Source organism: Rhizophagus irregularis, chromosome 10 (genome assembly GCF_026210795.1).
Source record: "Rhizophagus irregularis chromosome 10, complete sequence".
NCBI classification, from domain to species: Eukaryota; Fungi; Glomeromycota; class Glomeromycetes; order Glomerales; family Glomeraceae; genus Rhizophagus; species Rhizophagus irregularis.
The window spans coordinates 1,796,648-1,821,227 of NC_089438.1; the positions used below are offsets into that span (position 1 = coordinate 1,796,648).

At 32.0% G+C, this 24,580-nt stretch overlaps 4 protein-coding genes across 4 annotated transcripts; all 4 read left to right on the forward strand.

The window, feature by feature from the left end:
- Positions 1-1,045: 1,045 nt before the first annotated feature.
- Positions 1,046-16,890, forward strand: OCT59_001907 (uncharacterized protein; the record flags this gene model as incomplete). Its single annotated transcript, XM_066144152.1, has 15 exons — positions 1,046-1,310; positions 1,565-1,885; positions 1,993-2,117; positions 2,220-2,460; positions 2,549-2,641; positions 2,719-2,842; positions 2,916-3,579; positions 3,669-3,971; positions 4,047-7,803; positions 8,011-14,202; positions 14,288-15,334; positions 15,422-15,588; positions 15,683-15,875; positions 15,952-16,248; positions 16,318-16,890. 15 exons carry the CDS (start codon positions 1,046-1,048, stop codon positions 16,551-16,553), a joined length of 14,025 nt encoding a protein of 4,674 aa, XP_065995344.1. The 3' UTR covers positions 16,554-16,890.
- A 170-nt stretch (positions 16,891-17,060) lies between these two features.
- OCT59_001908 (Vacuolar-sorting protein SNF7) lies at positions 17,061-18,520 on the forward strand. Its single transcript, XM_025322717.2, has 6 exons — positions 17,061-17,248; positions 17,311-17,388; positions 17,463-17,609; positions 17,677-17,745; positions 17,814-18,066; positions 18,153-18,520. The coding sequence occupies exons 1-6, from the start codon at positions 17,210-17,212 to the stop codon at positions 18,170-18,172; spliced, it is 606 nt and encodes a 201-aa protein (XP_025165607.1). The 5' UTR covers positions 17,061-17,209; the 3' UTR covers positions 18,173-18,520.
- Positions 18,521-18,581: 61 nt separating this feature from the next.
- OCT59_001909 (uncharacterized protein) lies at positions 18,582-18,859 on the forward strand (the record flags this gene model as incomplete). Its single annotated transcript, XM_066144153.1, has 2 exons — positions 18,582-18,758; positions 18,821-18,859. 2 exons carry the CDS (start codon positions 18,582-18,584, stop codon positions 18,857-18,859), a joined length of 216 nt encoding a protein of 71 aa, XP_065995345.1.
- Positions 18,860-19,098: 239 nt separating this feature from the next.
- OCT59_001910 (uncharacterized protein) lies at positions 19,099-20,367 on the forward strand (the record flags this gene model as incomplete). The annotated part of the gene is made up of 5 exons (XM_025322716.2): positions 19,099-19,102; positions 19,177-19,266; positions 19,343-19,480; positions 19,564-20,112; positions 20,177-20,367. The coding sequence occupies 5 exons, from the start codon at positions 19,099-19,101 to the stop codon at positions 20,365-20,367; spliced, it is 972 nt and encodes a 323-aa protein (XP_025165606.1).
- Between the last annotated feature and the right edge of the window lie 4,213 nt (positions 20,368-24,580).

The window sequence follows — 24,580 nt, forward strand, 5'->3', positions numbered from 1 at the left end:
TTATTTCAAAGATGAGGCTTGGAAATAGGAACAGTAAGAATTGCAATTTTATCAAATACATTTTTCACGATTATAGTAAAGTAGATTATAACAAAGTATTAAGATTTAATACTATATTATTAAAATTTATATTTCACAATGTGAATATTTTTAAATTAAACTGATTTGCCAGTTTTGATATACGATTTCTAATTATTTCTAATTCAAAGTGTGTAATATGTACATATTTATACATTTATATGTATTTATATGAAAATACCCACAGCTTCGTAAGGGAAAACGACAAAAATGATCAATTGTGCCACATATCATTGAGATTTGGGAGATCTAGGATAAAGATCCTCCAATCGAAAGTTAAGTTTTAAAACAAGCATTTTTTTTTGTTGCAGCTATTTACAACTTTCTTCGGAAGAACTTTTTCGAATCAAGTTAATGCTGAAAGCTTTGAATTGTGAAATCTAGAAAGTAGTTTCATTAATTTCATTGTTAATAAATTCTTTGTCTTCTTTATTATATGTGGTGTCATTTTCATGCTATTATAACTTTTTTTCATGTGCAAGTAGTTCAAAGTTTTGTTGATTGGTAAATATACTTTATTTTATCCCTATCCGTAATTTTGAAACTTAATCACCCTAAAAGCCACCAACCGCAGACTTGCATTCAATTTTTTTTTTATGGTAGTAATCAAATCATCTGGATCTGCATGAAAACCGCCAAAATCAAAAATTAATCTAGAGCATTTTCGTCGACCCACTTTTTTTTCATAGCGGGGGTCACTAAATTTTAGGTTACAATACATGATTTGTTTTACTAAAAAACTTAATTAAGGTAAGTATTTATAAGATTAACTATCTATAATCGTGCTTTAACTCAAAAGTAAAGTTATACATACATACAGGTCATACAAACATTTTTGATAATATTAAATGGTTAATATTATTCAGAAAATTCTGGTATAAAAAGCTCAGGGGAATTTTTTTTTTTGTAATATTAACCGCGTCCTTAGGTGTTGCTGTGTTTTTAATTACAATTATATAATAAAATCATGGATGTCGACACAGAAACATCTCAAGGCGAAACTATAGCAGGTGGTCCAACTACTACTTCGCTTGTTCCACCTTGCGAACCAAATCAATTACAAGATTATTTTGATAAATTATTACCTTTGGTCCTGGGGGCTGAATCTTCTGATTTAGCAAATTCACTGTGGTCTGTGAGTGATACCACAGATAAATTAAAGCGTTTTATAAATGACCCTCAGGTTAACGTTATATTTTTCACAAAGAGAAGAGACGACAAGAAAGAAGAAGGTAAGTTTACATATTCACTCCGCAGTATACTTGTATTACATGCGCTATGCAATGCGACAAAGGATATACATTGAAAGTTGCACAATTTGTGCGCAGGAAAGATTTATCGTGAACCTTTATATAGAGAATATTTCATTTTATCGAATCGATCCAACTTGAAATGAATCAAATTATTGGTTGATAGATTTGAATATATGCCATCACAACTCACATCAATGAAAATTTTACGCTTTAAATTCATTTCATTAACACAGATGAACAAGCAACTTTCACATATTCATACATATGTACACAAGAAATCACTTACAATTCAAATAACGTTGCTTCCGTCGCTTTCATAAAACACGTACCTACGTTGGATGGTTCTCGCGCAATACAAACACAGATTCAACTTATAAATTTACCCGGTCCTGCATCAAGCGATTCCGGTTCGACTGGTATAAGCCCATATGAAGCGTTACATTCTTACATTCACCTTGCTGTTGCTCCTTATTTCGATGCATATGCTAGAGAAAAAGGTGCCAACGAAGGTCTTGTCAGCATTGGAGGTAAAAAACACGATGACTCTAAAATGGGTATGTATAAGCTAATATTAATTAATCATTTTTTAATGGAAATCATTGTAAATTTATTAATATATATTATCGTATTTATTAATATTTTTACTATTTTTTTTAAAAAGGTATTCCGATGGCCAAAAAGAAAATTACCGAATTAGAATTATCACTTCTTCATTTACAACAAAATGTTGAAATACCCGAGATATCACTTAATATACATCCTGTAGTTCAAAAAACTGTGGAAGAGGTAAGTAATCTTTTCCGTAATTTTGAATAATCCCGTATTTTTTTTTCTGAATCGTGTTTTGAATTTTTTTTCTAACCAATTTTTCTTCAACATATTAAATAGTGTAGGAAAAAAGGAAAGCGTGTAACCGTTGACATGATTGAAAATCAAGCACTTCTCACAGATTCAACATTTTTGAATAAACTCCAAGGAGATGTAAACGGTTGGATTAAAGAAATTAAAAAGGTTACCAAGTTGTCACGTGATCCGGCAAGTGGCACGGCCATTCAAGAAATTAATTTCTGGCTAAGCATGGAAAAAGCTTTGGAAGGAATTGACGAACAGTTAAAAGGAGACCACATCGGTTTGAATATATATATTTTTTTTTTAAAAAAAAAGAGACAACTTCTTTATTTGTGATATTAAATATTTATCATCATTATTATTTTTAGAATTAACATTAAGCATTTTGCGACATGCTAAACGTTATCACACAACGGTATCATTTATCGCCGATACTGGTTTGAAGGAATCAAAAGAAAAAGGTACATTGATTTATTTAATCACACCAGTCTCTCATTAGAGTGTTATACTTACAAATCACGTTCTTCAATTATATTAGTTAATAAATACAACCAACTTATGAAGGATTTTCCTCTTAATGAACTTCTTTCTGCACCTGATGTGAATAAGATAAAGGAATCATTAAACATTATTTTTAATCATTTGAAGAAATTAAGATTATCGTAAGTTTTATATATATTTATTTAATAATTGTAAAAATTTTTCATCTTTTACTTATAATTTCATAATTTTTAGCACATATCCAATCAAAAAAGCTCTCGCACTTGTTGAAGCTATATCACGTGATTTAAATGATCAGCTACTCAGAGTTTTGGGTAACCGAAGATTAATGTATATGGAATATGAAGATTTCGAAAAAATTATGTCTGGTGCTGAAGATGTGTTTAAGACTTGGGACGAAAACATTAAAGAATTTACAAATATAGCGCGTGATGTTACACGTAAACGTTCAGACAAGTTTATCCCAATTAAAATTAGCCCTGCACATGACAAATTACAAGAACGTGTTGCTTTTGTAAGGAATTTCAGAAAACAACATGAACAACTTCATCAAACAATTGTTAAAGTTATGTCACAACCTAAAACTACCACGAAGATAGTGGTTGAAGGAGAAGACAAAGTGGTACGACAAGAAGAAGAATCCGCAAATACGAATGATATTAATTCAATGGAAGAAGTTAAATTGGCTTACGAGAGCGTGAAGGATATTGATGTATTGGATGTATCAATTGAAGGTACCGAAATTTGGATGCAAGCGGAGAATGCTTATAACGAACGCGTTTCACGTGTCGAAAATCAGATCATTTCGAGTTTACGTGATCGTCTTGGTACTTGCAAGAACGCCAATGAAATGTTTCGCGTATTCTCTAAATTTAATGCTTTGTTTGTTAGACCTAAGGTATCGTATATTTTTTTTTTCTCTTTGATCAAATCATCATTACTTTAAATAATAAATTTTTTATTTTATATTCAAATTTATTTATATAGATTCGTGGTGCCATTCAAGAATATCAAACTCAACTTATTGACTCCGTCAAAGAAGATATTAAGAAACTTCAAGACAAATTCACACAACAATATCGTAAATCTGAAGCATATCACATGGCACAACTTCGTGACTTACCAGCTATTTCCGGCGCTATGATTTGGGCTCGACAAATAGAACGTCAATTACAAGCATACATGAAGCGTGTTGAAGATGTACTCGGAAAAGGTTGGGAAATGTATGCGGAAGGCCAAAAATTGCAAACTGATAGCAATAACTTTAAGAAGAAATTAGATACCCGACCGGTAATTTTGAGATAATAAGTTATTTAAAAATAGGCGTTGAAATGCTAATCATCATCTTTTTTTTTTAAATTATAGATTTTTGAAACCTGGCAAAAGGATATTCAGAATAGACGCGATTTAAATGTTAGCGGTCGACTCTTTGAAATTACTAAGAACCGTGCACAAGGGAATGTACTGCAATTGGGTGTTAATTTTGACCCACAAATTATTACTTTATTCAAAGAAGTGAGAAATTTACTGTGGTTAAATCATCAAGTACCACATAATATTAGCAGTCTTGCAAAGACTGCAAAACGTGTTTATCCCTTTGCTGTCAGTCTTATGGAAACAGTACGAACATACGCACAAACTCTACAAAAAGTTCAAAAACATCCTGAAATTATCATGTTAGTAGCTAGTTATCGACATGAAGTACAGGTCATGATCACAAAAGGTATAAATTATGAATGGAAATATTTTGTCGAAACATATGATCGCCATTACAGAACAAATTTACTTAATGGAGGAGCCTTAGATGAAAATCAACATGTCACTTTTGTAAGAGAGTTTGCAAACCAAGTATCAATCTTCCAAGATAAAGTTGATGCATTGATAGATAGTTATGACAGTATCTCTCGACATATTGATGATTTGAAAACTTGCGCTTTTAAGGGTCGAAAATTCCAGGCAAACTTAAAGAAAATTCAAGATATAATTAATAGGCTTATTCTTGAGTCATACTCAAATCTCAACCCATGGGTTGCTCAACTTGATAAACGTGTTGAAAATGTTCTTGTTAACCGGTTAGAAGATGCAGTTGATGCGTGGACAATAGAATTTATGGAATCAGGCGACGAATCTGCTAATTTTGCGGAATCCATATATAGTGAAGCAGTTTCAATAAGTGGTAAAGCTGTAGGAAAAAATAAACGTAGAACCACAAGAAATGATTCAATTGATGGCGAAAGACCAACTATATCAAAAGCCGAGAAACCTACACTTGCTGTTTTAACTCATGAAATTAAGATTCGTAATCAAGTAATTTATCTAGACCCTCCTATTGAAGATGCTAGAGCAAAATGGTATAATCAATTCCATGAATGGCTTGCTATTGTGTGCAGTCTTCCAAGACTCCAAAGTTCCAGTTACGATATTGATTTACAAGTCAGAGGAACTTTTTCTCGTGAGACAACTTATTCTAATTTATTGACACAGATTCCGAGTAATTCACTTGAGAAGGCTTATGAAGTAATCGAAGCCAAATTGAAAGAAGTATTCGAATATATAAACGTTTGGTTTCAATTTCAATCGTTATGGGATCTTGAAGCAAATAATGTATTCGCTGAACTTGGTGATAATCTTTTAAAATGGCAACAAATTCTTACTGAAATTAAAAAAGCTAGAAATACTTTTGATAACTCTGATACATCACGAACCTTTGGTCCCATAGTAATTGATTATCAACATGCACAAAGTAAGGTTAATGCTAAATATGATTCGTGGCAACGAGAGGTTCTCAATAAGTTCGGTGCTAAGATTGCAGATTCTATGAGAGAATTTAACACGAACGTTTCTCATGCTCGTAATGATCTTGAAAATAAATCCATGGAAAGTGATAATACTAGTGAAGCTCTTGAACTGTTTATCTTTGTTCAAGATCTTAATCGTAAAGTTGCTAAGTGGGAACAAGATGTTGAAATTTTCAAAAATGGACAGAAAACTTTGGAGAGGCAACGATACCAATTCCCAAGTGATTGGATATATATTGATCAAATTGAAAATGAATGGAGTGCTTTTAATCAAATATTGAAAAGAAAGGACAATGCAATTATGGAACAAGTTGATAGCTTAAAAATGAAGATCATTACTGAAGATAAAGTCATTGAAGGTAAAGTTAAAGAAATAGTTACTGAATGGTTTGAGAAAAAACCAATTCAGGGAGATATTAAACCCGATGTTGCAATAAATACACTTAATCAATTTGAGAGTCGCGTCTCTCGTATCAAAGAAAATTATGAAAGTGTTTGTCATGCTAAAGAAGCTCTTAATATGGAGTCGTCTTCTGAGGATCGATTAGAGCCTGTTTATGAAGAACTTAAAGATCTTAAGTCTGTATGGAGTTCTCTTGGTAAAGTTTGGAGTTCTATTAATGAACTAAAGGATCAACCATGGGCTTCCGTTGTACCTCGTAAAATCAGACAACAATTGGATAATCTTATCAATTCTACAAAAGAAATGCCCAGTCGTATGCGTACATATGCAGCTTTTGAATATGTTCAAGAAACAATGAAACAATACATCAAAGTTAATCCTATTCTCTCCGAACTTAAATCCGATGCTTTGAAAGATCGTCATTGGAAACAATTATTTAAAGTATTACGTTTTGAAGGTCGTGTAAGTTCATCTGATATGACTGTTGGTCAAATTTGGGACATGGACCTAAAGAAAAATGAAACAGTTATTAGAGAAGTTGTAGCTCAAGCAGCTGGTGAAATGGCTCTCGAAGAATTTTTAAAACAAGTTAAAGAAACGTGGACAACTTATGCTCTTGAACTTGTAAATTATCAAAATAAGTGTCGTCTTATCAAAGGTTGGGATGATCTTTTTACAAAATGCAGCGAAAATCTTAATTCATTAACAGCCATGAAAATGTCACCATATTATAAAACCTTTGAAGAAGATGCTTCTTCATGGGAAGATAAATTAAATCGCGTTAACCTCTTGTTTGACGTTTGGATTGATGTTCAACGTCAATGGGTATATTTGGAAGGTATTTTTAGTGGTAGTGCAGACATTAAACATTTGCTTCCTGTAGAAACTCAACGCTTCACAAATATCAACTCTGAATTCATGGGTGTCATGAAAAAAGTTTATAAATCTCCTTTCGTAATGGATGTTTTGGGTATAAGAGATGTTCAAAAATCATTAGAAAGATTGTCTGATCTCTTAAGTAAGATTCAAAAAGCTCTTGGTGAATACCTCGAAAGAGAACGTTCATCATTCCCTCGTTTCTACTTTGTTGGTGACGAAGATTTACTCGAAATTATTGGTAATAGTAAAGATGTTGTTAGAATCCAGAAACATTTCAAAAAGATGTTTGCTGGTATTTCTAATATCTTATTGAGCGAAGATTTGACAATCATCCAAGGAATGGCATCCCGTGAGGGTGAAGAAATTCCATTCAAACATCCGATATCAATTAAAGAAAATCCAAAAATTAATGACTGGCTTACTATGATCGAAAAAGAAATGAAAGTCTCTCTCGCTGAATGGTTAACAGAAGCTGTTGCTGAACTTAGTTCATTTTACCTTAATGATGAATTAGTTACCAGTACCTTATTAGAATGGATTGAAAAATATGCATCACAATTAGTAGTAGTTGCGGTTCAAATTGTTTGGACAACATCTGTAGACAAAGCTCTCTCTACAATAGAACAGGGTGATCGTAACGATCAAACTCCATTAAACAAATCCCTTCAGTTCGTAACTCGCGCATTAGACGTCTTAGCTGACACTGTACTCACAGATTTACCTTCAACTCAACGCAAAAAATGTGAACATTTAATTACTGAACTTGTACATCAACGAGATCTTATCCGTCAACTTACTAAGAACAAAATATCTTCACCAAAGGACTTTGAATGGTTATACCAAATGAGATTTTATTTTAACGCATCTATTGATGATCCACTTGCTAGACTCACAATTCATATGGCAAATGCTCAATTCTTATACGGATATGAATATCTTGGTGTTCCTGACCGTCTAGTACAAACCCCTCTTACCGACAGATGTTATTTAACTCTCACTCAAGCTCTTTCTCTTCAACTCGGAGGCTCACCTTTCGGGCCGGGTAAGTCTACGAAAGTTTATTCTCTTCTCGTCAGAATTAATTATTTCGATTTTATTCTATTCGTCCTAACAAAAAAAAATAATTTTTTTCCTTTCCGCCAATTAAATGGTGAACATTTTATTTCTTGTTTATTAGCTGGTAAGTAATTTTACATATTTTTTCAAATACTTCCGTTATTACATTAATAACAATTCTCTTTATATGTAGGTACTGGTAAAACGGAGTCGGTTAAAGCTCTTGGTGTACAGCTTGGAAGATTTGTGCTTGTATTCTGCTGTGATGAAAATTTCGATTTCCAAGCTATGGGACGTATTTTTGTTGGTCTCTGTCAAGTTGGTGCTTGGGGATGTTTTGATGAATTTAATCGTCTTGAAGAAAGAATTTTATCTGCTGTTTCGCAACAAGTACAAACCATTCAACTTGGGTTAAAGTCAATTGTAGATAATCCAAACGCTGAAGTAGAAATTGTTGGCAAAAGTCTTACAGTTAATGCAAATACTGGCATTTTTATTACTATGAATCCTGGTTATGCTGGACGTTCTAACTTACCAGATAATTTGAAAAAACTATTTAGAAGTATGGCTATGACAAAACCAGATCGTGAACTAATTTCACAAGTTATGCTTTACTCGCAAGGTTTCCGTACAGCCGAAACTCTTGCTTCTAAAGTAGTACCGCTTTTTAACCTATGTACTGAACAATTATCGCCACAAGCACATTATGATTTCGGTCTACGTGCTTTGAAATGTGTACTTGTTAGTGCTGGTAATTTAAAACGTGAACGTCTTCAATCTCTTAGAGATAAAAATAGTGATGAATCAGAATATGCAAATATTTCAGAACCTATTCCAGAACAAGAAATTGTTATTCAAAGTATCCGTGAAACTATTGTTCCAAAATTGGTCGCTGACGATATTCCATTGTTGTCCAGTTTATTAGCTGATGTATTCCCTGGTGTTGAATATAGACCTGTAGATCTTGATAGACTTACAAACGAAATCAAACTGGTCTGTCAAGAAAAACGTCTTCTCGATGGAGAAATGTGGATGGAGAAAGTATTACAACTTTATCAAATTCAAAACTTACATCACGGTCTTATGATGGTAGGACCATCAGGTTCTGGAAAAACTGTAGCTTGGAAGGTTCTTTTGGAAGCTCTAGAACGTGTACAGGGTGTAGAAGGTGTCTCATATGTAATTGATCCAAAAGCTATCTCAAAGGATGCTCTTTATGGTACTCTTGATCCTACTACTCGTGAATGGGTAGATGGTTTATTTACACATATCTTGCGTAAAATTGTGGACAATGTTCGTGGTGAAAGTGGAAAAAGACATTGGATTATTTTTGATGGTGACGTAGATCCCGAATGGGTCGAAAACTTGAATAGTGTACTTGATGATAATAAGTTACTTACTTTACCTAACGGTGAACGTCTGAGTCTTCCACCAAATGTTCGTATTATGTTTGAAGTAGAAAATTTGAAATACGCTACTTTGGCTACTGTCAGTCGTTGCGGTATGGTTTGGTTCAGTGAAGAAGTTTGTACCCTAAAAATGATTTACACCAATTACTTGGAGACTCTTAAATCTGTACCATTGGATGACAATGAAGAGGAAAATTCCTCAACTGCACGCAGAGCTGAATCTGGCGAAGAAGAATCTGTTTCACCTCATTTAAGTACACAACGTGCTGTTGCACAAATTCTTGCTAAACACATGACTGACGATGGTTTCGTAACCAAAGCCCTCGAACATGCTGAAAAATTGGAACACATTATGGATTTCACAAAGATGCGTGTTTTAAATACCTTATTCTCGTTGATGAATAAGACAGTACATAATGTCATTGAATATAACGTACAACATCCCGATTTTCCAATGCCAGCCGATCATTTAGAAAGTTATGTCACTAAACGTCTAGTTATTGGTGTTATTTGGAGTTTCTCTGGAGACGCGAAACTTGATTTACGTGCTAAACTTGGAGATTTCGTACGTGGAATTACAATTGTCGATTTACCGCCTGCATCTCCCGGATCATCTGTTATTGACTACGATGTTCAAATAAGTAATGGTGAATGGGTTGCTTGGACAACTAAAGTACCTACTATTGAAATTGAAACTCATACTGTTGCTGAAGCTGATGTAGTTATTCCCACTGTTGATACTGTTCGTCATGAAGAAGTTTTGTATTCCTGGTTATCAGAACACAAGCCACTTATGCTTTGTGGTCCTCCAGGCTCCGGTAAAACAATGACACTTTTCAGTGCTCTTAGAAAATTACCTGACATGGAAGTCGTTGGTCTCAACTTTTCTAGTGCTACAACTCCTGAACTTATTTTGAAAACTTTTGAACAATATTGTGAATATAGAAAGACACCTAATGGTATAGTTTTGTCACCTATCCTTATTGGCCGTTGGATTGTAGTATTCTGCGATGAAATCAATTTACCTGCTACTGATAAATATGGAACTCAACGTGTTATTTCATTTTTAAGACAGTTAATTGAATATGGAGGTTACTGGAGAACTACTGATAAAGCATGGGTTAAACTTGAACGTATACAATTTGTCGGTGCCTGTAATCCACCAACAGATCCTGGTCGTGTACCACTAACTCACAGATTCCTTCGTCATTCACCTTTAGTGATGGTTGACTATCCTGGCGAAATTTCTCTTAACCAAATTTATGGTACTTTCTCACGTGCCATGTTAAAAGTTGTCCCTACACTTCGAGCTTACGCCGAACCTCTTACAGCTGCAATGGTAGATTTCTATCTTGCATCACAAAAACATTTCACACCAGATATTCAAGCTCATTATATTTATTCTCCTCGTGAATTGACCCGATGGATGAGAGGTATTTTTGAAGCCATAAAACCAATGGAAACATTGTCTCTAGAAGGACTTGTTCGTATCTGGGCACATGAAGCTCTTCGATTGTTCCAAGATCGTCTTGTCACTGAAGAAGAAAAGAAATGGACAGATGATACTATTGATGCAATTGCTATGAAACACTTCCCTAATTTAAATCAACAAGAAGCTTTAGGACGTCCAATATTATTCTCCAATTGGTTATCCAAATATTATATTCCCGTTGAACGTGAGGATTTACGTGATTATGTCAAAGCTCGCCTCAAAGTCTTTTATGAAGAAGAATTGGATGTTCCATTAGTACTATTTAATGATGTATTGGATCACGTACTCCGTATTGATCGTGTATTTAGACAAATGCAAGGACATTTACTTTTAATTGGTGTAAGTGGTTCCGGTAAAACTACATTATCCAGATTTGTTGCTTGGATGAACGGTTTAAGTGTCTTCCAAATCAAGGCTCATAACAAATACACCGGTGATGACTTTGATGAAGATCTTCGCGTTGTTTTAAGACGTGCAGGTTGTAAAGGTGAAAAAATATGCTTCATTATGGACGAATCCAATGTATTAGATTCAGGTTTCTTAGAACGCATGAATACATTGCTCGCTAATGCTGAGGTTCCTGGATTGTTTGAGGGTGATGAATATAATACTTTAATGACAGCTTGTAAAGAAGGTGCTCAAAGAGAAGGGTTAATGTTAGATTCTCAAGAAGAATTATATAAATGGTTCACACAACAAGTAATGAAGAATTTGCACGTTGTGTTCACAATGAATCCTCCTGAAGGTGGTCTTGCTTCCCGTGCAGCAACTTCTCCTGCCTTATTTAATCGTTGTGTATTAGATTGGTTCGGTGATTGGCCAGACCAAGCTTTCTTCCGAGTTGGTATGGAATTCACGCATAACTTAGATTTGGATATCCAGAATTATTCTCCACCGGTAAACTTCCCAACTGCGTATCGTGGTTTATCTCTTCCACCTACACATCGAAATGCTATTGTAAATGCTTTTGTATACGTTCATCAATCACTTTATGATATTAACGCAAAGTTAAGCAAACGACAAGGACGTTATAATTATGTTACCCCCCGTCATTATTTGGACTTTATCAATCATTATGTACGTTTATTTAATGAGAAACGTGAAGACTTAGAAGAACAACAGCGTCATTTGAACGTTGGTTTAGACAAATTAAAAGAAACTGTGGAAACTGTAGAAGAACTTCGTAAGAGCTTAGCTATCAAGGAGAAAGATCTTAAAGCAAAAGAAGCTGAAGCCACTGAAAAATTAAAGAAGATGGTAGAAGATGAAACACTTGCTAAAGCACAAAAAGATGAATCCGAAAAAATTGGAGCTCAGCTTGAAATTCAAACAAAAAACATTGAAGAACGTCGTAGTGTTGTATTAAGAGATTTAGAGAATGCAGAACCAGCTGTTGAAGAAGCGAGGAGAAGTGTACAAGGTATTAAGAAACAACAACTTACCGAAGTACGTTCTATGGGTAATCCTCCTGAAGCTGTAAAACTCGCTATGACTTCCGTTTGTACCTTGCTTGGATTTACTATAGACAATTGGAAAGCTGTGCAAGGTATCATTCGTCGTGACGATTTTATTACAAGTATTGTTAATTATGATACGGACAAGAACATGACAAAAAATTTGAGAGAAAAAATGAAGAAAGAATATTTAAGCAAACCGAATTTCAATTACGAGCTTGTAAACAAAGCTAGTAAAGCTTGTGGACCCTTAGTTAAATGGGTAATTGCTCAAGTGAGTTATTCTGAAATTTTGGATAGAGTAGGACCTTTACGTCAAGAAGTAGATAATTTAGAAAAGGAACAGGAGTCTACTAAATTGAAGGCTGTTAGTATTCAAAGTATGATTAATGATTTAGAAGAAAAAATTGGAATATATAAAGTAGAATATGAATCCTTAATTAGTCAGAAAAAAGCTATTAAAGATGGTATGGAAAGTGTCAAAACAAAAGTTGACCGTAGTATGACGCTTCTTGAGAGTTTGTCATCCGAAAAAGAAAGATGGGAAAGCGGTAGCCAGGCATTTGAAACACAAATGGGTACTATTGTGGGAGACGTCTTACTTTCAGCCGCTTTCCTCGCTTATGGTGGTTATTTTGATCAACAATATCGTGAAATATTAGTGAACAAATGGACAGGTCATCTTGTCAACGCAAACATTCAATTCAAACAAGAACTTTCATTAACAGAATATCTTTCAACCGCCGATGATCGTCTGTCATGGCAAGCAAATTCTCTTCCCGCGGACGATCTTTGTACAGAAAATGCTATCATGCTCAAACGCTTCAATAGATATCCATTAATTATTGATCCATCTGGTCAAGCTTCAGCCTTTTTGATGAATGAATATAAGGATAGAAAAATTGGAATTACTAGTTTCTTGGATGATTCATTCATTAAAAACTTGGAAAGTGCTCTTCGTTTTGGTAATCCATTACTTATTCAAGATGTTGAACATCTTGACCCTATTTTAAATGCTGTACTAAACAAAGAATTGCGTCGTACTGGAGGTCGTGTCTTGATCCGTTTAGGAGGACAAGATATTGATTTCTCTCCATCATTTACTCTATTCCTTTCAACTCGTGACCCATCTGTCAATTTCCCTCCAGACGTATGCAGTCGTGTGACATTTGTCAATTTCACTGTAACTCGTGGTAGTTTACAAAGCCAATGTCTTAATCAAGTACTTAAGGTTGAAAGACCAGATACTGACAAGAAGAGAACAGACTTAATTAAACTTCAGGGTGAATTCAAATTAAAATTAAGACATCTTGAAAAATCTCTTTTACAAGCTTTGAATGAGTCGAAGGGTAATATTTTGGATGATGCTGTAGTTTTGAATACTCTAGAAACATTGAAAAAGGAAGCTGCTGAAATTACTCAGAAGGTTCAAGAAACAGAAAGTATTATGCAAGAAGTTGAGGAAGTTACAAAGCAATATACTCCCCTTGCTCAGGCTTGTAGTTCAGTCTTCTTCGTAATGGAACAAATGAACTTATTACATCATTTCTATCAATTTTCACTTGAATATTTTTATGAAATCTTCCAATTTATTCTCCATGACAATCCCAATCTTAAAGATATTACGGAAGCTAACTCTAGATTAGACATTCTTAAACGCGACCTTTTTAACGTTTCTTTCAAACGTGTATCACGTTCATTATTGCACGAAGATTATGTTACATATGCAATTTTATTATCTCAAATTAAGATGCGTAGCTCACCTTCAGCAATTGACGAAACAGAATACGATTTCTTATTAAGCGGCGGTGATGTAGTTCCCGGTTCTCATGCTACTGCCAAAGAATTAGGATTACCAGCTGATCTTTTCGATTCTGATCAATTATGTAAAATCAAAGAATTTACTACCCTCCCGTGTTTCTCCAATCTTACTAAACATATCACAAGTAATTTATCAGATTGGAAAGAATTCTTGGAAGCTGAATCTGCTGAAAACTGTATTCCCGAATTCTTGGATAGTGGATTACCTGGTAAGAAACATAAGATTATTATAATGGTGTAATGAATTCTTTGAATTTCCAATTTTTCTAATTTTCATTACTGTTAATACTATAGCTACCGTCAAACAATTACGAAAGATATTGATTGTTAAATGTTTCCGACCAGATAGATTGATTCCTGCTGTGACCCAATTAGTTGGTGTTGCATTTGACCCAGCTTTCATTAATCAAACAGATTTGGACTTTAAAGCTTTAGTTTTGGATGAAATTCAGCCAACTACACCAATTTCCTTATGTTCGGTTCCTGGTTATGATGCAAGTTTCCGTGTTGATAACCTTGTTGCAGAACTTAATGTTCGTTGCACATCTGTTGCTATGGGATCACAAGAGGGTTTTACTCTTGCCGACAACGCTATTGCTAGTTCCATCAAGAATGGTAACTGGGTGTTATTGAAGAATGTACATCTTGCACCTTCCTGGTTAGGTCAATTAGAAAAGAAATTACATAGCATGAAAGCACATAAAAACTTCAGATTATTCCTTACCATGGAAACGAATCCAAAAGTGCCAGTAAACTTATTACGTCTATCACGTATACTTATGTTCGAACCTCCACCAGGTATTAAGGCTAACCTTACAGATTCTCTCAAAGCTATTGCTCCAAGTAGACTTCAAAAAGGACCTACGGAACGTGTCAGATTATACTTTATGCTCGCATGGTTACATGCTATTGTACAAGAACGTCTTCGTTACTGTCCTCTTGGTTGGACCAAGATTTATGAATTTAATGAATCTGATCAAGATTTTGCTATCAACACAATTGACACTTGGTTAGACTCTGTTGCTCAAGGCAGAGCTAATGTTTCCCCTGATAAGATTCCTTGGGAAGCTATGCGTTCATTGATTACTATTTCTGGTTATGGTGGTCGTATTGATAACGAATTTGATAAACGTCTATTGGAATGTTTCGTTAATAGTTTGTTCACACCAGCTGCATATGATCTTGATTTTAAACTTGTTGAAGGCGTTGACGACTTGGCTACACCTGAAGGCAGTAAGATAGACCAATTCATGAACTGGGTTAATAAACTCCCTGAAAGGCAACCACCAATTTGGTTAGGATTGCCAAGTAATGCTGAAAAAGTATTATCCATAAGCAAAGGTATACTATTTAATTTTTATTTTTTTCTCGTTTTATTATCTATCATTTATGAAGATTATTTAAGTTATATTATAATTCTACTTTTAGGTAATGCAATGCTTGTTAAAATCATTAAGATGAGGAGTTTAGCTGACGACGATGAAGTTGCATACACACAAGAATCAGGTTCTGAATCAACTGGAGCGTCTGCTCAACCTGCTTGGATGCGTGCTCTTTATAATAATGTCGATACTTGGTTAAATATATTACCACAAGTAAGTTTGTGTTATTAATTTAAATATCAACAAAATTTAAATATTAATACTAATCGACATACACGTTTTTTTTTTTCTTATTTACTTATTGTAGAAACTAACTTCCATGAATCGTACCGCCGAAAGTATCAAAAATCCATTATTCAGGTTTTTCGATCGTGAAAATCAAATAGGTCGTTCTCTTCTCAAAAAGATACGTCATGATTTAGAAGATATAAAGAAGGTTTGCGATGGCGAACTTAAACAAACCAATCATTTACGCATGTTGTTGAGTTGTTTAACAAAAGGTAATTCTTTTTAATATAGTCTCAACTTTATTCAAAGAGTATTTATTAATTCGTTATTCGGATTTAATATTTAAAGGTATTATACCCGACCACTGGAGAAAATATAAAGTTTCAAAAACTGTTTCACTCAATCATTGGATAGCAGATTTTAAGAGTCGTTTACAACAACTAGAAGCAATTACCAATGAAACTGAATATTCAGGATTAAATGTATGGTTAGGAGGTCTTTTCATGCCTGAAGCATATGTTACAGCTACACGTCAAGCAGTAGCGCAATCACACAAATGGTCATTAGAAGAATTGAGATTGGAAATTGACCTTGACAGGAGTGGAGATGAGGATTCATTTACGATATCAGGACTTAAACTTGCAGGTATGTAAAGAATATATAGTCCTTTCATAAATTGTAAGATTCAACTAATAATCATTTTAATTAATTCAGGTGCCGAATGGAAAAATGATCAAATAAGATTGGTCCCATCCCCATTCACTAAATTAGATAAATCACAAATCCGATGGGTATTAAAGTCTAAGGAAGTCGAAATCACTGAGCAAACAGTTCAACTCCCAGTTTACCTTAATGAGGATCGAAGTGAATTACTTTTCATAATTAATTCAAGTGCTGAGAAAGAAGACAAAAACAAAGTTGCTCAACGTGGTGTAGCAGTTATTATTTAATTTTTATTACATATTGCATTTAATTTTTTTTTAATTGGAGATTTCATTTTCTTGATTTACATAATTAGTTGGAAATGCTTAGTGTTTATTTAAATAATTTTGTAATTTATAGCGAAAAAAAAAAAATCATTTCATTTTTGTATTTAACTTCGTTTAGTATTTATTTTATTTAGAATATTCAAAATTGACATCCATGATCCATAGCATATAGAATACATTTAAATAAAATAAATCATTATTAATTATAAATAAATAATTTACAAGTTCGCCTCCGTGTGTAAGTTTGCGGACCATAGTACCCTCCCTTCTATTGCGCGAATTTTTATTATTAATGGAAGATGTTTAAAACTTGTATAGTATAACAATTGGATGTTTATTATATTATTTATATAATAATGAGTTGTTTTTTGCAGGGTATTATACATGGGGGTATTGTGGCCCGTATGTTCACGTGCAAGTGCATCTTTGGACATTTTAAAAGGACTTATTTTTAGCAGTATCACTATTGTTTCAACAAATTTTGATGGTATAATAAATAGTTACAATAAACGGAGAATAAGACCGCCAAGAATTATCTTATTTTATTTTTCCTCTTTTATATTTCCGAACTATACTCTCAACTTTATTTTTAAGAATTTCAATTTCAAGTTTTCAAGATGGGTAGTAAATTGGAAGCACACCTGTTCCAACTAAAAGTAAGGATATAACATACATGATTATATTTTGCAAATTGCTTTAATGAATTCCGTTTTAAAAGTTGACAGCAAAACAATTAAGTCGGCAAGCAAAAAAAGCTAACAAGGATGAAAATACAGAAAAGGCAAAACTTAAAAAAGTGTGATATTTAGAATTCTCAGGATCATTAATTTTTGGGAGTGCTGTCTTGACTAATTTATCTTCCATTTTCAGGCGATACAACAACAGAATACAGAAGGAGCACGAATATATGCCTCAAATGCTATTCGCAAAAAGAATGAGGCGTTAAATCTATTGAAATTATCATCAAGAATAGATGCAGTTGCCAGTCGAATACAGACTGCTGTTACGATGCAAAAGGTAAGAGTATTTTTTTTTCGATCTTCTGATATTGATAATACAAGTGGTAACGTAAAAATTCATGTAGGTGACCGGATCAATGGCAAATGTTGTAAAAGGCATGGATAAAGCTATGTCGAATATGAACTTGGAACAGGTATATAAGGATTGCTTATAAATTAATTGAAAAAACCATTAATCTTATTAAATGAATCTTAACAATAGATTTCTGCTGTAATGGACAAGTTTGAAGCTCAATTTGAAGACATAGATGTTCAAACGCAATATATGGAAGGTGCAATGGGTAATACTACGTCATTGAGCACTCCACAAGAAGAAGTTGATTTATTAATGCAACAAGTAGCAGATGAGCATGGATTGGAGTTGAATCACGAGCTAGGAGAAGCTGCCCCGAGCGATGTTCTTGGTGTGCCAGATAAAAATAATAAAGAAGACGAAGAATTGACAGAACGTTTACGTAAGAAATTTTGTTTATCTAATAGTTTATATTTGAGCGCAATTATAAACAGTTTCTTATTTTTTTATTCTATTTCATAATAATAGGCGCATTGAGACAAACTTAAGTATGTGATAAGGACAAATAATAAATGCCAAATTGTCAAATGAATTAGAAATTAGATACTTATAATTGAATAGTTCTTTTGAATCGTCTAAAACTAACTTTCTTAATAGTGCGCTTGGACGATTACTCAAAAATTTTTAATAATGAAATGTAAAGTTGGATAATTTTTTATTTAAATGGGATATAAGATAAATTTTTTATTATAATATATTTAGAAATTTTAATTATCTTATTTTTCCCCAGTTTCGTAACAACTATAGAAACAAGAAAATTTGTATTGAAACATATTATTATTTGTAGAATATTTATATATTAAAACATAAAACATCTTTTTTTAATGAAAGAGCCCAATAACTGTTCCGTATATATAAATAAATTTGAAGATCAGGTGCGGTAGACCCAAAAAAAAAATGTTTTCTCTCTCTGGCCGATTTTCATCTTTTTTAAAATTGTCATCATTTAAACCAAATTTGTTTTTACAAGTTCGTCATGATAGTTCGTTAGACAAATTTTATAGACCAAGAAAAACGCATTATCCACCTCCAAAACCTCGCGATAAAACAGCTAGATATGATGGTTTCTTAAAGGTACTTTAATATCAAATAATAACTTTTTAAAGTTTGGCCCGTTTTAAAATATTTTGATTTAGGCAAAACGTAAACGACTACGAAGGAATAAGACTCCTTAAATAAACCCACAAATATCGTACAATCTCATCTATAAATTTCATAATTCCATTTTCTCTATTCTTTCTTTAAGGTTTAAATAATGAAATTATGAGACTGGATTAATTAATAATTGGTCATTTTTATTTTTTTTGTCACGAAAACTGCGGATTATAAAATATCATGTGATTTAAAAAAGAATTATCATCATATTTACAATAAATATTATAACCTAATTCCTCAATCGTATTTTTATATCCAAATGGGTATTTTTAAAAAAGTTATTTATTCCTTATTATACTATATTCCGTTTTCTAACAAATTATTTTATAATTTAAAGAAATCAAAAATACAAACACATCTCTTGAACTTAAACCACCATTCAAGGTTCATATTAGTAACAATAAAGCATTATTATGGAATATTGAAGGTTTTTTTTAACTTTTTCGATTATTGTAATTATTATTTATCAAATGGTAATAGCTCAAATAACAAATAAATCATAGAAATTCGATTTCTACGTGAAAATTACCGAATTGTAGGATCTTTTATTGGATGTCTTCCAAGATATCCATTGCAAAATCAATTATTTGGTTTGCCAATGACTTTGTTGAATGAAGAAGTTACACTGCTTCTTTCTAAAGGTTATAAATAAAATTTTCAAAAAAAAATTGCATTATATTAGCAAGACTAATATTATTTATTATAATACTTCTTTAAATCACAGGATTAATTATTTTAGTTGATGATAAAAAAAGTCATCAATCACCTACAAATGCACAAATTAAAGAATTTGAGCAGAAAAGTTTTCAAGAGGAAAATAAACAGTTACAAGAATATATAAATTTTATTGAGGAAAAAAAATTAAAGATTAAAAATTTAAAAAAGAATAATACTTTAAATCATGATATTAAAGAAAAAATCAATAAAGCTAAGAAAACAAATTTAAATGATTTAAAAGAAGAGAATACATTGTTACAGCAAAAAAAAGAATCTCGGAATCTGGAAAGTACTCCAAACTCTGAAAATAAAACATCAAAAGTAAATGGTTTTGCACCAATAATTAATATTAAAACATCATCAACATCATTTACTTGGTATAATAATAATGAAAATTGGTTTGATTCTATCAATACAGCTAAACAAAATAATTTATGGATTTGGCCAAGTACTTTAAAGGATATACAAAAATATAAAATATATAGTGATTTATGGAATAAAGGATATTATATTACTAGTGGTATTAAATTTGGTGGAGATTATCTTTTATATCCTGGTAAGTTTAATAAATTTATTAATTTTTATATTTGATAATTTTACTAAATTAATTTATTTGATAGGAGATCCACTGAAATATCATAGTCATTTTATAGCCACTGTTTTTGATATAAATAAAATAATATCTCCTATGGATATTATTACATTTGGACGTTTAGGAACTACTGTTAAAAAATCATATATGTTATGTTCTTGGAATCAACAAGAAGATAAAGCTATTTATTTTTGTTTAGAATGGTCTGGTTATGGTTAATAAAAAAATTGTAATTGCAATATTTATAATTTTAATAAATATTTTCTTTTTTTAAATATACTTTATTTGATTCAATCTCAATAATATAATAAATACCTTTTATTCAATTACATGAATAACATAAATAACATGGATATATGGATTATCCATTCAATTTTTTTAAAATTATCTGTATCCAGACTTGATTTTTATATGGATTACAGATATTGAATTTTTATTATGCCTTATAAAAAAAAATTTTACTTAAAATATATTTAAAATATATTTAATTTTCTTTAAAATATACTTAATTTTCTTATTTTATATTTAAAATTGAATTTTCACAAAATTTAAATTATATTATTTTGATAATTGCATCTTATTGGATGGATATAGCTTATGATAATTTATTTGTATGGTATATAAACTACATATCAATAAAGCATATATAAATCATTAAAAAAAAAATTAAATTGTATTTAATATATACTTAAAATATATTTAATTTATACTTAAATTTTGCCCATTTTAGTATATTTTATTTATAGTATATCTAGTTAAAACTTGTGAAAACATTGTAATAGTACAAGTAAGGTTACCTGCCAAAACCTATTTGGCCTAATGCTGAAAAGTGAAACCCTTACATAGTGGTAAAACTGCAAAATTGCCAAAACTTGCGAAACTGCCAAAATGTGTGAAACTGCCAAAATTTGTGAAACCTCTATAATTAAGTTTATCCATAGTTTTGGTATAATAAGCATTAATATTTTATATGAATTTCACCATAGTTTCGCTATTCTAATATTTTTTAGCATTTTTTTTTTAATTTCAAATTGTCTAATAAATTTAAAAAAAATTATTGTAATTTTTATTGTTTTACTTAATATTTTTTTATTTTATTACAATTATTACAATAATAAAGAGATTAATTACATTTCTTTGAAGTAAACTCCCAGTTCCCATTTAAGTTTTGTTCACCCAAATGTCCGATAATCTAAAAAAAATAGAGAAAGAAATGTTAGTAACGTTTTTTAATATTAAAAAAAAATCACCTCTCTCTTTTCCAACTAACATTCCAAAGTCTGGATTCGTCTAAGAAGTCTGGCAACCTAATAAAAATAAAGAAACGTCAGTACGTTTCTTTAATATTTAAAAAAACTTCCCTTCTCCCATTCCTTACATTTTAAGTCCAGGTTCATCCAGGAGGCTGTTTTTATTTCATTTCAACAGAATTCATGTCCCAAAAGAATGACCCTAAAGTAAAGAAAAAGGACCATTAGGTACGTTCCTACAATGAAAAAAACTAACATTTCCCTTTTTAACCTACTGTTTCACCAAATTCCAGATCTGAAAGGCACCCTAAAGTAAAAAAAGAGAAAAGGAACGTTAGATACGTTCTTACAATTAAAATTAAACAAGTTAAACAATACTTCCTCCTTTTCAACCTACCGTTTCACCGAATTTCAGGTCCAGAAGGTGCTCTAAAGTAAAAAAAAGAAAAGGAACATTAGGTACATTCCTAAATTAAAATAAAACAACACTTCCCCTTTCCAACCCACCATTACGCCGAATTTCAAGTCCGGAAGGTATTCCTAAAGAAAAAAAGAGAAAAGAAATGTTAGGTACGTTCTTATAATTAAAATAAAACCACACCTTCTTTTCCAACCTACCACTTCGCCGAATTTCAGGTCCAGAAGGTGTTCTTAAAGAAAAAAAGAGAAAAGGAATGTTAGTGACATTCCTACAAAAAAAATAAATTAATTAAAAACCCAACCTTTTATGTTTAGAACGGGTTTATTTTTTCCAACTATAAACAATAAAAACATTTTTTTTTAACCTTTTTTTAATAAAAAAAGATTATCAGATCAGTAAATTAGTATGATCGGTAAGTCATATGATATACCGAAACTGATCAGAATAAAATCTGCAAATCACAGATTATAGTGTATGCCGAAACTATATGTATATCATATGATATACTATGCCAAAACGTCAAAACAGTTTCGCATATTTCAGCAGTTTTAGCATTTTGGCATTTTGAGGCAATTTTGCGAAACTAGTTTCGGCAGTTTCACATACACCATCTTGCCGAAACCTCCTAGTTTCGGCAAGCAACCTTAGGTACAAGCTACAAATAAAGAAAGTTCTCCATTCCCACTGTGCAATGAAAATGTCCAGGTACACTTGTATCAAATGATGCTTCGTACCAAAAAGAAATAAAAAGAAAATAAAAATAATGAAAATATAAGGGTTAAAGTAGGATCTCACCTACTATTAAGATAGGTCACCTTGTGGCCTAAGATAAAGTTTACATATAAAACTCTTTAAAGATCCTACTATAAAAGGAAATTTTATGTTACATTGTTATGATTTTTTTTCCTTTTTAGTCAATTAACCAATAGAATTTAAGCAAATCCTAAGATAAGGTTTCATATGAAAGTGAAATTTCTACTGGTAATATATCTTAATAGTAGGCAGGGTCCTGTTAAAATTGACAACAAAACCACCCTACAACTACTACACTCCTAAAACTAGGCGCCACTAATCATTCTGTACAGAATTTCTTAAGATACTCCTAATTTTCTTAGCATTGATCTAATATCAGCTAAAACAGTTAGTTTGTCAATGTTGTCTAAGCTCTTGTCACTCGTTTAGTCTCCTTATGTTTCTTGTCTGACTTAATTGTGTTAATATTCTTTTGAAATACCTCAGAATCATCATCTTGCTTTATCTTCTGATATCAGTTCCTTTTTTGCTTCAAGTTAGAGGTATAATATCTTTTCCAATTACCTATAAATCTGTTTAAACTGAAAGTCTTACTAACGACTTTATCCAAGTCAGTTCGTGATTTATAGTAAGTTATCAGCTTATGATTACCCTATCTTAAATTAGTTTAAATGCTTTACACCCCGTGAGTGTAAGAATAGATTGAGCAGGGTTATTTGGATATAAAATTGCAGTAGTGGTAGAAATAGGAATTTCTATTAATACTGCCTGAAATCGCTCCCGTTCTTTTCTTTGTTTGAGATCCCAGTTGGCTGAAACTATTGTACAGGTAAACCTCTAAGTAGAGTGTTCTAAGCTCCACTATTCCATAGATTCATTGCCACCTTGTTGAGGTTTACTGACATGGTAATGGTAGTGTATTTCTGTCATGATTTAATTTAATCGCAATAACTTGACTAAGGTTGCTTGTCTAAACCTCTTCAAAATCCTACGATTAGTTTCATCAAAATTTTACTATAGATTTATTATAGTTTCAGCAGAGTTTCGGCAGTTTTAGCATTTATAATAAGTTTCGGCAGAATTTCGCTTTTCGGCGAAATGCCATTTTGCCTAAACCCCTAGGTTTCGGCAAGCAACCTTAAACTTGACCCAGGTCTTTAAGTGACTAAGAACATTAAGATAGGTCCATCTGGAAGGGATATCATAAACTGTAATTTCACAGATATTGTCCTTAACTTCTGGATTATAGCAAGTCATTACAGTACTAATTGTTTTGGGTGCTGGTGTAACTAATTGTTTCTTGAGAGCCTTATGGCTAATACTAGATAAGCTAATCTTTGAATGGACGCAGCCTTTTTTTTCTTTTTGTCCATATTAGGAGAAGGTGAGTTCAGTCTGCTAGAGTTACTATTCGAATCCTGTTTAACTACTTCTGCATAAGAAACTCACTTGTTTCCTTTTCCTTTAGGAGTACAGTCAACTTTCCATAAATGCACTCTCCATAAATACACACTCTCTATAAGGCATCCTTTTGTTTGGTTCCAAGCTAGGAACTTAATGCTAAATGTATACCCTCCATATTCTACATGTGCAATAATTTTTTTGATCCCGGTCATATAATAAATTTTCTACAAATGCACTTACGTGATTTTGTATAACTGAAAAGCCTTTATTTATTCATTTGTAATGATAAAAATTGCTAAACTTAAGTTAAATGAACATGTACCATTGATCAAATTAAAACTATATAATAATGCACAATATGCGTAATACATGTAATTTGATCAACTACTAGCTATTTTTAGCAATAATATGCCAAAAAAAGAGTTTCCTTAATGAATATTCAAAAATACGAGTTTTGTCTTTATGCTCATAATAACAAAAAAACTTGGTCTTAATATGTAAACTAGATTGAAGAAAAATGGAAAGTTAGAGTTGACAAATCTACAATTACAAGAATTTTGCAAAGTAAAAATAAATGACTTGCTGTAGAAGTTATTAATCCAGA

Coding starts and splice junctions, on each gene's coding strand:
- OCT59_001908 (XM_025322717.2), top strand. CDS start 17,210: ATGGGTAGTAAATTGGAAGCACACCTGTTCCAACTAAAA. Junction 17,249..17,310: donor CACACCTGTTCCAACTAAAA/GTAAGGATATAA, acceptor CCGTTTTAAAAG/TTGACAGCAAAACAATTAAG. Junction 17,389..17,462: donor AAAAGGCAAAACTTAAAAAA/GTGTGATATTTA, acceptor TTCCATTTTCAG/GCGATACAACAACAGAATAC.